This window comes from Pteronotus mesoamericanus, unplaced genomic scaffold (assembly GCF_021234165.1).
Source record: "Pteronotus mesoamericanus isolate MK-2021 breed Mesoamerican mustached bat unplaced genomic scaffold, CSHL_Meso_final contig_181, whole genome shotgun sequence".
In the NCBI taxonomy this organism is placed as follows: Eukaryota; Metazoa; Chordata; class Mammalia; order Chiroptera; family Mormoopidae; genus Pteronotus; species Pteronotus mesoamericanus.
In genome coordinates, this window is record NW_026555077.1 from 11352887 (window position 1) to 11366839 (window position 13953).

Below are 13953 nucleotides of genomic sequence, written 5' to 3' on the forward strand. Positions count from 1 at the left end.
TTGCTGTTGTCATTTTTTTAATTGGCAACCTAAGGGAAAAGAGGTCAGTGCCCCTGACTAAATAGTCAGATATTGCATGTTTTAAAAATTCTTACGACACACTGGTTGAAAATCACTCTGTTAAAGGGAAGAAAGACACTGAGAAAAAAGGACAGTGCCACCATATTTTTTTTTAAATGTCTGTCAGCTTTTCCAGGTTATAGATTTGCCATGAACAGGAAAAAAAAATAAAGTTTAAAGTCAGTAACTTAAAGAGTGTAACACTTCATAGACACTGGCTTTCTAACTTTGCTTTTATCCTTATGCCTTCTTGCCTTTTCTGCGCCATTCCATACCCATCACTATTTGCCACACATCTGTAAGCTTTCCCCATCACTCCATCTTGATCACAACCTGCATTCCAAACTATTAGTTTGTTCAGTATTTATTCTTTTCTCCATCCAAATTACAAAAGAAACACAAACTTACTCTGGAAAATCAATCTACAATTAGAAATGCACACACAAAAATTTTTAATTACCTTCAGCCCCAACACGGAGGGAGGGGGACCATTAGCATTTCCAGCATAGCTTTTCACATTTCTTGTAAAATTGGCATCAGACAGTACACACTGTTTTGTAACTTGATTTTTCTCTTAACAATATAACATTTACTCCACCTCCTCATATCCCCAAGAAAAGGACTCAAATGCAAGTAGTTTACTTGTAAAGTACTGAAACATCAGCAAGGAAGTGAGAAAAATCACGGGAAAGTTCAAGGTGAATTATGAAGCCTGTCCCCACTATGACAACTGGAGCTTAACCTCATGAGAAAACCCTGGGAAACATGTAGCATTATCCCACCCAAGGAAGGATGAACTGGGGTGGTCCTACTCCAACTCCTGTCGTCGCTGCTGCAGGCTCCCCAGGCTGCCCTGCAGGGACTCTCTAACACTTTGAAAAGAGCCTCAAGCAGAGATGCAGACACTGATGGTTGGAAGTAGGCTGCCCCCATTTAAATAAGTAATAAAACCCAAAGGATATGGACTTGGTACTGACCGCATCACTACACCCCACATCTTTAAATATTCTGTACCAAATGAAATTTTATAAATTAAAATGATGAAGTAAAAAAGAATTGAATTCTTATCAATATTTGATATTTGCAACTAAACATGCCTCATGCTCTGTTTCCTCCTGGGTGGTGTATCTGTAACTAAATTTGAAAAGAAGCACATCAGAAAATCAAAGACAGCATTGGCTGGTATAACTCAGTGGATTGGGTGCTGGACTGCAAACCCAAGGGTTACCAGTTCTATTCCTGGTTAGGGCACATGCCTGTGTGCAACTGATCAATGCTGCTTCTCTCCTCCTCTTTTTCCCTCCTGTCCCCTCTCTCTAGAAATATGAAAATAAACTGTTTTTTAAAAATTGAAAGCAATCAAGGAAGAATAAAACCAATAAGGTTAAGCAATATAAAACACTGTTTTCTTGCAAATCAAAAATGGTTAAATATCAGAAATTTCATATGGTTCAATCCAATATGTATCAAATTTCAATTATTTCCTTTAAACAAATCTTTCTCTTCTACTTCCCATCATGCCATTCTTGCAACTAAGAGAAAACTAATTACTATCTCAAAAGATCAACACACTAACAAACTCAAGTGTGTGATAAAAATAATCAATCGTCATTTATATAAAAATGTTTAAATGATTTTGATTTTGATTTTCATGAAAATACATTCACTTCATAAGGAAAAGTACACAGCCACAACAGACATCTATATTTAGTCTTGGCTACTGCCAAAGAATTCAAAAATGGAATTAGAAAGGAATGGCAGATATATAATCATCTTTACCTGCAAAAGAAGATTTCAACATGGGAGTGTCGTCCACCATCACACCATCTTGTGTCTTGTGTCCAAGCCTTTGCTTGTATTGCTGCACACACTCTGTGGAATGGATGGAATCTACAGGATTCATTTCATTTGACTGTGTGGTCTGAACACTGTCTGTGTGTTCAGAAGAGCAAAAGAAGTCTTCAGGATGCTGCTCTGCTTTCAGAAGGTCACTACCGGATAATACTCTCAAACTGACAGCAGGAAACTTCAGAACAGCAGAGCTTGCTCCACCCAAACTCAAAGCATTTGATATACCAAAGTCATCATCCTCAGGAATGGGATTGTACCATATTTCCCCTTCATCATCTGCATCATTTTCCTCATTAAAGTCTAAAGAACAGTTTCTTGGTAATGAAGAATCTGTAGCATTACACACCACATATGTACAATATTCTTCAGATGATTTAAGGAAAGGTTGTGATAGCTGATGTCTAGGTAGAGAAGCAGGTGAGATGGATAAATGGCTTATATCTTGGCATTTCTTAGTTTCTTCTTCCAAATTAAAAGATCTGAGAGTACTCTGATACAGCCAATTACGTTTCTTTGATACAGTGATGCTGTTAAGTGGCTTATGACCTCTGAATTCACTATTACCCTTCAAATCATCAAGTTCTCTTCTCTTCATTGTAGACCCATAAACATTTTCAAATAAATCTGTTTTAAAGAAAAAAGAAGAAGGTAGAATATAATGCCTGGTATATAAAGAACAAGATGTCTCTTGAGACCATTATTCAAATACTATTTCTAAAAAGATAGAAAAGTAATACTAATCACATTCAGAAACTAAAACTTAACAGGAAAAATTTTGGATTTTCTGCCTAAAAATTATTTCTATTATTTAGAAAGACTGCAAATATAAGCATCATAAAATTCTAAGAAAAAGGATAAACAAACTATGAGATTGCCTTTATAAACATGATAGGGCTAACAAAGCCTTACCCTAAGAAAAACATACTCTATAAAAAAGCTTACATAACTCTGGCTGGTGTGGCTCAATGGATCAAGCACCAGGCTGCAAACCAAAGGGTCACTGGTTCGATTCCCAGTCAGGACACATGCCTGGGTTTCAGGCCAGGTCCCCAGTAGGGGTGTGCGAGAGGCAACCACACATTGATATTTCTTTCCCTCTCTTTCTCCCTCCCTCCCCCTCTCTCTAAAACTAAAAAAATATTTTTTTAAAAAAAGCTTATATAGAATGCTTTGTACACAGTATGCTTTTAATTAATATTTGAATAATTTTCAACTCACTATAAAGACCAAAAGTCTTTAGAAAAAGTAAGTAATATTCCTACCTTTACAAAGATTAACTTTGAATAAATCTTTCAAAATAAGTGAACTTTACATTACTATCAAAATGCCTTACTGATTAATAAAATTTCAACATCTGTTTCCTAACCATATAATGGTTATCTTATGCAGGGTTTAAGTTCTAAATATATAAGGCAAAAATAAAAATCCCTTAAGAAGGCCCCATATTAGAAAAATACTATCACACAGTAAACACAACACAGCCATTATTATTGGCCAGGCACAAACTTAAGAAAATCCTTTAAAAATGTAAATGTGGTGGTCAGCCAAGATGGAGGTGTAGGTAGATACACTTTGCCTCCTCACACAACCAAAAGAACAAATTTAAAAACAAGAAATAACCATAACTGCTATAAAATCCAACTGTATGGAAGTCCAACAACCAAGGAGTTAAAGAAGAAACATTCATCCAGACTGGTAGGAGGTATGGAGACACAGGCAGCAGGGGCAGAGAAGAAGTGCCCCAGCTGGAGGACCAGGTGGTCCCACATTTGCATGCAGATAAACCGGGAGGAAGAGCTGGGGAGCAAGACAGGCCATGCAATCTAGGGTTCCAGTGCAGGAAAAGAAAGCCTCAAAATCTCTGGCTATAAAAATCTGTGGGGGATGAGGCAGCAAGAAAAACTCCTAGCCTCACAGGAGAGTCCTTGGAGATACCTACAGGGTCCTAGAACATAAACAAACCCACCCACCTGGGAATCAGCACCAGAAGGGCCCCATTTGCTTGTGGGTAGCGAGGGAAGCGACTGAAAGCCTGTGGAGAGGTGCAAGCAGCATTGTCCCCTCTCAGACTCCAGCACCACAACACAGCGACCTGGGTTGCCCCACCCTGGCAATTACCTAAGGCTCTGCCCCTTCCAACATAAGAGGCACTGGGAGACAAATACAGCCAAAATGAAAGAACTGATCAAAGCTCCAAAAATAGAACTAAGCAGTGAGCAGACAGCCGACCTATCAGATGCACAGTACAAAAACATTGGTAATCAGGATGCTCCCAGAAATGGTTGAATATGGTCGCAAAATGGAAGAAAAAATGAAGGCTACACAAAGTGAAAGAAAGAAAAATATACAGGGAACCAACAGTAAAGGGAAGGAAACTGGGACTCAAATCAACGATTTGGAGCAGAAAGAACAAATAAACATTTGACCAAAACAAAATGAAAACACAAGAATTCAAAAAAATGAGAGGCTTAGGAACACCTGGGACAACTTTAAACGTTCCAACATCCAAGTCATAGGGGTGCCGGAAGGAGAATAGAAAGAGAAAGAAATTGAAACTTATTTGAAAAAACAATGAAGGAGAACTCCCCAATCTAGCGAAGGAAATAGACTTCCAGGAGATCCAGGAAGCTCAGAGAGTCCCATAAAAGTTGAACCCAAGGAAGCACACACCAAGGTACATCATAATGACATGACCCAAGATTAAAGATAATGAGAGAATCTTAAAAGCAGCAAGAGAAAAGTAGACAGTTTCCTACAAAGGAGTTCCCATAAGACTATCAGCTGATTTCTCAAAAGAAACCTCGCAGGCAAGAAGGGGCTGGAAAGAAGTATTCAAAGTCATGAAAGGGAAGGCTGTACATCCAAGATTACTCTATCCAGCAAAGCTTTCATTTAAATGGAAGGGCAGATAAAGCGTTTCCCAGAAAAGGTAAAGTTAAAGGAGTTCATCATCACTAAGCCCTTACTAAATGAAATGTTAAAGAGACTTATTTAAGATAAAGAAGATCAAAAACTATGCACAGTAAAATGACAACAAACTCACAATTGTCAACAACTGAACCTAAAAACACAAAAACAGACTAAGTAAACAACTAGAACAGGAACAGAATCACAGAAATGGAGATCACATGGAGGGTTATCAGAGGGGAGGTGGTGGTGGGAGAATGGAAAAGGTACAAGGAATAAGAAGCATAAATAGCAGGTACAAAATAGACTGCAGGAGGTTAAGAATAGTATAGGAAATGGAGAAGCCAAAGAACTTCTATGTACAACCCATGGACATGAACTAAGGGGGGAGGGGGGCAGGGAATGTTGGTGGGAGGAGGGGTGCAGGGCAGAGGGGAGTAAATGGAGGAAAAAATATGGGACAACTATTAATACCACAATCAATAAAATACATATATAAAAAATATAAATGTGTCTTTTTTAAGGTATAAACATTATCCAACCAAAGAGATTAACAATAAACATATAAAATATTTTTAAACCTTAAACAAAATGGGTTTAAAGTTCAATTAGTTCCAGAGGCATGAAGAGAGACTAGCAATCAGAAAGGAAGAAAGCTCCCATGAATGCTTACTATGCCAGACATTTTTCTCAACACATTTATTGAGTGCCTATTTGTATTAGGTCCAAGAGATAAAGCAATAAGAAAGCCCTTAACCTCATTTAACCCTCACAATAATCCTATGAGACAAGTATAATTATTTTCATAAGCCTCAAAAAATGTGAGAAATACCGTCAAGATGCTAGCTCTGAATGCAAATCTAAGCTTGTCTAACTCTAAAATCCATGCTCTTACCAGTCTTTCCGACACCATGTTACCCAGTAAAAGTAGAGAAGTAGGCAACTCTCTCTGAACATGGTGATAATAACAACACAGTTAACCTCATAGGGTGTGGCTGCTGGTAAGGATTAAATAAGATAATGTTAGAAAACTATATAGTTGTAAAAAAAAAAATAAAAAAAATTTTTAAGAAAAAGAAAACTATATAGTACTACTCAGAAAAGTCAGGTAACTTGCCCAAGATCACCTAGTTGGAAAACGGAAGAGGCAGCACTCAAAATAAACTTTTTTGATTTCAAAGTCTGTAGTACTACACCTGGGATACTCACCTCCATCTTCCAGGATCTAATATGCAAACATGTAACAGATGTTTAATATCTTTGACTGATCTAGTATAATTTAATTAACAAAACCCTGAGGATTCAAGGGTCTTTCTTTGGTTCTGTCTCCCATACACTTAAAATTCAGAACTGAAAATCAGCACATACACAAGAATCACTGGAGCTTTTGGGTTTTTAGTGACTACATCCTTTTGCCAAACACACTGAAATCTAGATCTACTTCACATTTACTGTAAACCCAAATCCCATATTATTTAATAGTATTTCAGATCTTCATAGGATATTATATGTAGTTTTAACACATATTATAAATTTGGAGTACAAGTTGTAAAATTATACTACGCACCATGGCTATGAGCCACATCTTACTTTACTTTCTCTCAGATGTTTCTAAAAACATGCAAAAATTTTATATAGTTTGACATATTTGAGTCCTATTGGAGTTTTTTGGCATACACCATCAACATACTGCTACTTGTACTACTACATTCCAAGGAATTACAATGAAAAATATAAAGCTACTACTATCCCATATTTAAGCAAATTTAATACTTCTATTGATATAAGCATTTAATGAATGTGTAATAAATAGTAAAAGGAATAATTACACCATGAGACACATTATTTTTCTTGAAACTACAAACTTCAAAAACTTGAAATCAAGTTTGTATTGCTGTTGCTGAATATTTCAAAATATGTGATGATGTAACTTAAATTTAGATAAATAGGTATATTACTATAATTTCTGATAAAGGCCAAATTTATTCAGTTATTAAAACTGAATATAAGCAGGGGAATGGGTGAGGAGGTGAGGGGATTAAGAAGTACAAATAGGTTGTTACAGTACAGCCATGGGAATGTAAAGTATAGTGTAGGAAATGGAGTAGCCAAAGAACTTATATGCATGACCCATGGACATGAACAATGGTGTGGGGGTTGCCTGAGGGAGAGGGGGGTGCTGGGTGAGAGGGGCAAAGAGGGAAAAATTGAGACAACTGTAACAGCATAATCAATAAAATATAATTTTAAAAAACCTGAATATAAGCAACATATTCAGGGCAATATATTTTACTTGAGCAATTACTTATAAATAATTTAAATCACTTCATTTGTATCACAGTTAAATGGATGTGTATAGTGTACATTATACAGCAATGGAGAGCTATTTACAATCGTCCCTTCATTCCCTTTTTATGCTAAAATTAATGTTAAACCTTATTGACATAAATTTAAAACTTACCTTTAGCTTCAGATTTTATACACATATATAAAGTAAAAGTTAAAAAATATAAAACATAATATATATAAAAATGAGTGTGCAAAGTTTTTATTCTCTTACAACTACATGTTATGTTATAATTATCAGATTCTAATTAAAATCATTTTTACTCTAAATACCTTTAAGAAAATCCAGAAGTGGTAACTAAAATATTTTACTCAGAAAAATATTTACATAGTGGTGAACTACTCAAGCCAATTTTGTGTTCTCAACTTCTATTTCATAATAAATCTACATGACTCACTATTACTGAACATTTGACTAGTGCCCAAAATCATCAGCAAACACTTTAAGAAATTATGTGTTTCAACCTTCATTGAAAATGTACAATGTCAACAGATATCTTTTCATCATTTTAATATTTCTGCTATAGAAACAAACTCTTGCTTTTGCTTACTTCTCTTTTAAAAACCTAAGCGTAAGTATTCTCATGAACACTGTATTCAAGCTCAAATAAATAAAAGCAGCCCTGCTTATAGAGTCAAGTCTGGCAGCCCAGAAGAAATGACTAGAATAAGCTTAAGCCTTAGCCTTAGGTATTTCCAGATAAATCTAAATCGGGAGAGAAGTACCTTGGAAGGGAAAGAATTTCTATCATTTACTTTCCTCCCTTGTGATTAGCAATAAAAACCCTTAAGAAAAAAAGCTGTGTGTTAGCTTTTGGACAGGAAAGTAGAGAAGAAAATGCTGAGACTGTTTTCAGTTCCACAAAAGTAATGAGGAGGAGCAAGAAAAAGAAGCACAAACGAAAAGATGAGTAGAGTAAGTACAGTGCAGTGCCCCTAAAGGGCACTCTAGCTCAATTCCCAATGCTCTGCAAGACAGAACTCCTCAACCTCTGATTATTTCACTCTCCATCCAGAATTCCAATGATCTGGGGCAAGGCAGTATTCTCACAAAGCCTGCTTGCCTTTCTCTTGGTAACAGCTAAGCACCAGGCATGATACCAAATGGATTATCTTTTTTCATCCACAAAGCAACCTGAGGACTGAGGCTATGCAGGGCTGAGTAACTTGTCCAAGGTCACAAGCCTAGTAAGTGGTAAGTCTAATCAAAAACCCAGAACATCTATTCTATTCTGTTTACCACCATACTATATGGCTTGCAGATTTCAAATTCTCATTTTTATTGGTGCAAGATCAGACCAATATGGAGGGAACTGCTTAAACTTGTGATATATGAGTAGTAGGTATAAATTCATACGTATAAAACTAAAGCAGAAAGAGCTCAAGTGCTTTTCTCTAACAGGGGTTAGTATGAATTACCAGAATAAAGTATAATGGTTTTTCAAAAGTTAAATCAATGTATTAAGAGAGGTAACTGGGGGGACTGAGAATTCTAGAACCTTAATAGTTAAAATGAGTACCAAACAGCATCATCCTCACTAGGAGTCAAAATGCAGACTCTCAGGTCTGCATATTAAATTTGCATTTTAACAAGATTTTCAGGGAATTCATATGGACATTAAACTTGAAAAGCACTGCTCTATAACTGTGAAACACACAAACACACACTCTGAGTGGCAACAGTCTACCAAATATCCTTAGTGATTCTCAAAGTATAAACACTACTTAAAAATGCAGGACTTCCAGCCCTGGCCAAGTGCCACAGTTGGTTAGAGCATCTTTCTTCCCCTGCACCAAAGGGTTATGATTTTGATTCCCGGGCCGAGCACATGCCTGGGTTGTGGTTTGATCCCCAGGTGGGGCACATGTAGGAGGCAGCCAATCAATGTTTTTCTCACATTGATGTTTCTCTTCCCCTTCCTCTGTCTCTAGAATCAGTGAACATACCCTTGTATGAGGATGGAAGGGAGGGATGGAGGGTGGGAGGAGTTTTCCTGCCACCAGCAACTCCAATATTCTAGGGTATTCTTCCCCCAAAACACACAGTATACACACACAAAAACAAAGACAAAAAACTGGACTTGCTTGTAGGGCCACAATGGCAGAATTTCTCAGAGAGGGATTTAAAACTATTGATAGAACACAGTCGAAAACTGTATGTCTACAGTTACTTATCTCAAAGGACAGATGCATAAAAGAACTTCTTAGAAAAATTCATAAAGACTGTATCTCACAAAGAAATTAGGTGAGAAAAGAGAGGAAATAGATAAGAATCTGCATTAAAAGTATCAACTTCACTTCTAGATATAATGCACAAGATCACACCTGCTAATTAATACTAATTTAAAAAAACTCTCTAAAGATTATAGACAAAATATTAACAAGTTACATGTCCTAAGTTTTTTCCTTCACAGATCATGGAGCAAGAAAAACTGAGTCAAAGTAAGGCTAATGATTTTTTAAAGCGATAAAAGGACAACATGGCTCAAACTGGCGCTTCTGAATTTATTTCTGAGTACTATATGCTAATTAAAACTTATTTATAAAGACTTATAATGAGCATAGTTGGCAAATAGGTTAAAATTCCTTCGTAATCTTAAGGCTTGCAGAAACTTGACAATATTTACTACGTGTAATGGCTTTAGATTTCTTAAATAATCATCTCAATTAGGAACAAATTGGCCAATCTATGAATACTACATCCCCAACTGCAACAAATCACTGGCATTAATTATATTACCAAAAGTTTTAGTGGTTCTTAGTAGAAGACCAAAATCAAAGTAGAATATAATTTTGGCTACCATTTGTCATATGGTCTCAAAAATTTCCAAAATACCTACATAGATTAAGTATCTCTGTCCCATTATATTCTGTTATAAATTCTAAGTATAACTGCTTTAAAAGAAAATGTACTCATAAATAATATTGTATAGAAAAATGGATGTAAACCTTTTAGGCTATTTAACATCTTTATACCATCAAGAATGTACTGATTCATCTGGACTGCCCAATTAATTTTTTAGGAAACATATTTAAAAGTAGAATCCAAGTAACATCAATTTGAAGAAAGTAAACATTTAAAAGTACAGGTTTAAAATGGATATAGCAGTTGATTTAAAAATGTCCTAAAACCTATTCTAAAATTCCCCTATCTTCTCTGCAACTTTGAGGAAATTATTGACCCTTCTAAACCTTGTTGAAATTCCATCCATCTCCTCAATCCAAGCAATTTAATAGAATGAATTGAATTAAACCTCTAAAGAACTTTAGAGTCTCTTTGACCTTTATGCAAATAGGGATTTTAGAGTCATGAAGACCTCAGTTTGAATCCTCATAATAGTTTTTAAATACTAGTATATACAAACACTACAGTAATTTCAGTGACCTTAGGCAAACTACTCAACCTCTCTGTTTCTTTGGTTGTTGTTAACAGTGACAGTCAACAACAACCAAAGAACTTTGGGGATTGGGGGTGCAGATAAAGATTATATGGGAACCATATAAAGTATCCAGGATGTTTTAGTAACTTTAACCTTCATGAAAAATAGTGATTAAAAAAAAAACAACAACGCTCCAAATCTATATATGTAAACATTGCACACATTATTTTTATCTTTTGTAAAAAGATGAATTGGTGATATGAAAGGAAACAACACCTAAGAAAGTTCTTTAAACCAAAGATTAAGCTCTTGCTTAAAATTCTTGTAAAACATCTAAAATACCATGACATAGTAATTCAAAGTTTCATTTAATTCATTTCTCAATGAAAAAAAAAATTTATTTGTAAAGGTCATATTTATTATTGCTTTTAAAATTCTTGAATGTTTATACTACAATTAAGGGCATTAATAGCCATTAGATGGTAAAAGTCTAACCTTTTTGCAACAAAGAGTAAAAAAATATTTGAAGTTTTATATATATTTTTGTTGTGGCTCAAATTTAACTGTGCTACAAAGAATTAACCAAAATCAGTGGAGGTACAGCTACAATGGTAATAAAATGTAATAAATGGTTACAAATACTTTACTCCTGCAATACATATGTTAATTTGAACTTAGCATAAAGTACACATCTCTTCACAACAGCAACAAAAAACTACATTCTGCTATCCTGTTATTCCAGTGAAATGCAATAAATTTAAGGGAAATTTTTGACAGGTGTGGACTACAGATTCAAAGAAACTTCATGATTCTATACACTTATAATTGATCATTTGATTTGTTCTCCTTATGTGTTTAGAAGCTTTGTGAACTTTGTTTCTCTCACTGTTTTGTGTTTATTGGTTAAACAAAGTTAATGTGTATAAACCCAGGCCGGGAGGATTTGTAATTCTTACCAGAGAAACTGCCAAGTACTGTGAATATATTTTACATTTCAGCATTTAATGTTTTAAAAATTATTGCTGATATGTAAGTCAAGTTCATGGAAACTCTTCATATTTAAGAGTGAAATTCAAAAGGTGATGTTGTTTTTGGCTCCGTCTGAAGGTTTTATAGTTCTCTCAGAAGAGAATTTTTGCTATTTACAACATAAAAGATTTCTAGAACTGAACTTTCAGTGGAAATTAAAAATCACACACATACAAAAATAGGCATCAAAATCCTATAATAAGGACAAGTATACTTAAGTTTACAAATGACTTTAAATGTCTACAGTTTCTTAAGTACATAAGGACATTTTTCTTTTGATTAAAATATCAGTGCCATTGTTTTTCCACAATAAAAAAATTACTTAACGTTGTTAGGAGGGGAGGGAAAAGTGGAGAGAAGTATGGGGAATCCTACCTGATTAAAAATAAATTTTACTATGGTAATTTTTTCTTGTTTGCTTAGGTTTTGGCTTTTGGTTGTGTGTCTGCGACTGTCTGTGTGCACACGCGCCTGGGGGTGGGGGGGAGGAGGTATAATGAGTAAAATGACAGTTTATGAAGTCTGTAAAGTCTACCTTGGATCAAATTCAAATGTACCAACTCCACAAGTCTACGGATTTGCCTAGAGCTACAAAGAATAAAAATCAAGGTAGCACCGCCCAACTCCAAACCTACTAAAAGCGTGTGGTGAACTTAACCTTTACTCACACTGTTGTGCTTAGGAAGTAGGCACACTGGTTCCTAGAGAAGAAATAACAAAAAACCCCAAGTTCCTCATGCCACTATCGTGAAAAGAAAGAAAAAAAAGCAAAACGAGCGAATGCATTATACTAAGTAACCTCGAAATCGCATTAAGCTGCCACTTACTTGACACTTACTTTGTTTGGCACGGGCACGTACCTGTCTGCAAAATCCCTCTGAAGACAGAAGCCCAGTTAGTAAACATGAAGGCTCGAAGTGTTAGCATTTATATTGCAAACTATTCTACCTGTCAGCGTAATTCTTTCGTCTGGAGGCACCGAGAGGACTTGACTTTCACGCATTTTCAAAGCGCCCAGATTTGGAGAGGGGCCCTGAGCTCCCGTGACTTTCGGGGGTGTCTCACCGGCGCGCCCCTTCATTCCCAGGGACAGCAGGCGTCCTTTGTACATCCACTTCTGCAGCTTCTTGACTGTCATTGCGGGCGGCTTGAGGAAGGGGAGCCCCTCCTGAACGTCTCCTTTGCTGCGTATCACAGGGGACCCCGCAGGATCCTTGAAAGTGCTTCCCGGGGTACGGCGGGGGTCCTTGGAGCGGGGACTCGGGAGGCCGGAGGGCTCGGCGTCAGAGGCGCTGCCTCCGTTCCAGCCGTCCATCCCGCCTCCACGTGGCGGGGGCTCGTCCCGGTCCTCCCGCGCGCCGCACCTGATCCAGCTGTCGCTCGGCCACCGCTGGAAGGGAGCTGGCTTGGCACCTACCCGGAGGCTCTCGAGGCTTCGGCTGCAGGACAGACGCATCCGAGGAGTCCGCAGGCGGCCTCCCCACGACTCCCTCGGAGGCGACCAGGGCGGGGACACCTGCTGCCAAGGGTGGCCCCCGCCTCCCTGTCCCCAGTCTCTGAGGCTGGCTCGGCGGTCCGCAGCGCCGCAGCCGGAAGGCGGCTGGCCGAGAGCCCGGGCTCCCGCTGGGCAGCCGCGATCCGCCCTGCCTCGCCGCGCGCCCGAGTCAGGGGGCAGGTCGTGCATAGCCTGGATCAGCAGATAATAGGCCTCTCGCAACTGGGTCTGCAGCCTGCCTGTCTCCAGGCGGCCGCCCTCCGCCCCCGGGGAGGAGCCCGCCGCCGGGGAAGGCGGGGGCCACCGCTCCGCCTCCGCCCCCTCAGGCTCCCGGGTGGACTGGGAGCCGCCGGGCAGGTTCTCGTAGTAGTCGGCGGCGTCCTCGTCGTCGTCCTCTCCGCTGCCCTCGGAGCCCGGCATGGCGTGCACAGAGGCGCGAGGGAGCCCACGGCTCTGAGGGGCGGCCTCCTTTCCGCCGCGCGGCCGAGGCCCGAGCGCCCCCAGCTGCTCCGGACGCCGTCCCGGGACCCGCGCCTTCGGACCCCACGCTTGTAGCGACGGCGGGGGCGGCTCCAGGGTCGGGCGGGCTCCGCCGGCGTGCTCGCGTGGGGGGCCAGCCGGAGCAGCCCTGGCGTCTCCCTGGGCAGCCGAGGAGGCCGCCACGGTAGCTGCAGCGGCCGCCCGGAGTCCGAGTACCCCGGCGGGGCGGGGACCTCGCTTTCCCCGGAGCCTGGACAGCGTCCTCCTCAGAGGGTCCGCCATCCCCTCGGCCTCAGGAACCAGGCTTGCTCCCGCCGCGGGGAGAGGTCGGAGCCCCGCTCCGGGAGAGAGCGGCGTTCGCGGAGGCGGCCGCGGCTCCCCATGGCCAGCGCGGGCCCTCGCGGG

General features: G+C 39.2%; 1 protein-coding gene across 2 annotated transcripts in view; it reads right to left on the reverse strand.

Moving 5' to 3' along the window:
• SYDE2 (synapse defective Rho GTPase homolog 2) overlaps positions 1–13384 on the reverse strand; it is a 43634-nt gene extending 30250 nt beyond the window's left edge. Inside the window, exons 1-2 of one of the 2 annotated variants that reach the window (XM_054566917.1) lie at positions 12522–13384; positions 1840–2535 (exon numbers count right to left, since the gene is read on the reverse strand). In XM_054566917.1, the coding sequence (XP_054422892.1) occupies positions 1840–2535; positions 12522–13257 (1432 nt within the window). In that variant the 5' untranslated portion in view covers positions 13258–13384. The remainder of the gene's footprint in view (positions 1–1839; positions 2536–12521) is intronic. The other variant, XM_054566918.1, reaches the window with a different exon arrangement.
• Positions 13385–13953: the final 569 nt, after the last annotated feature.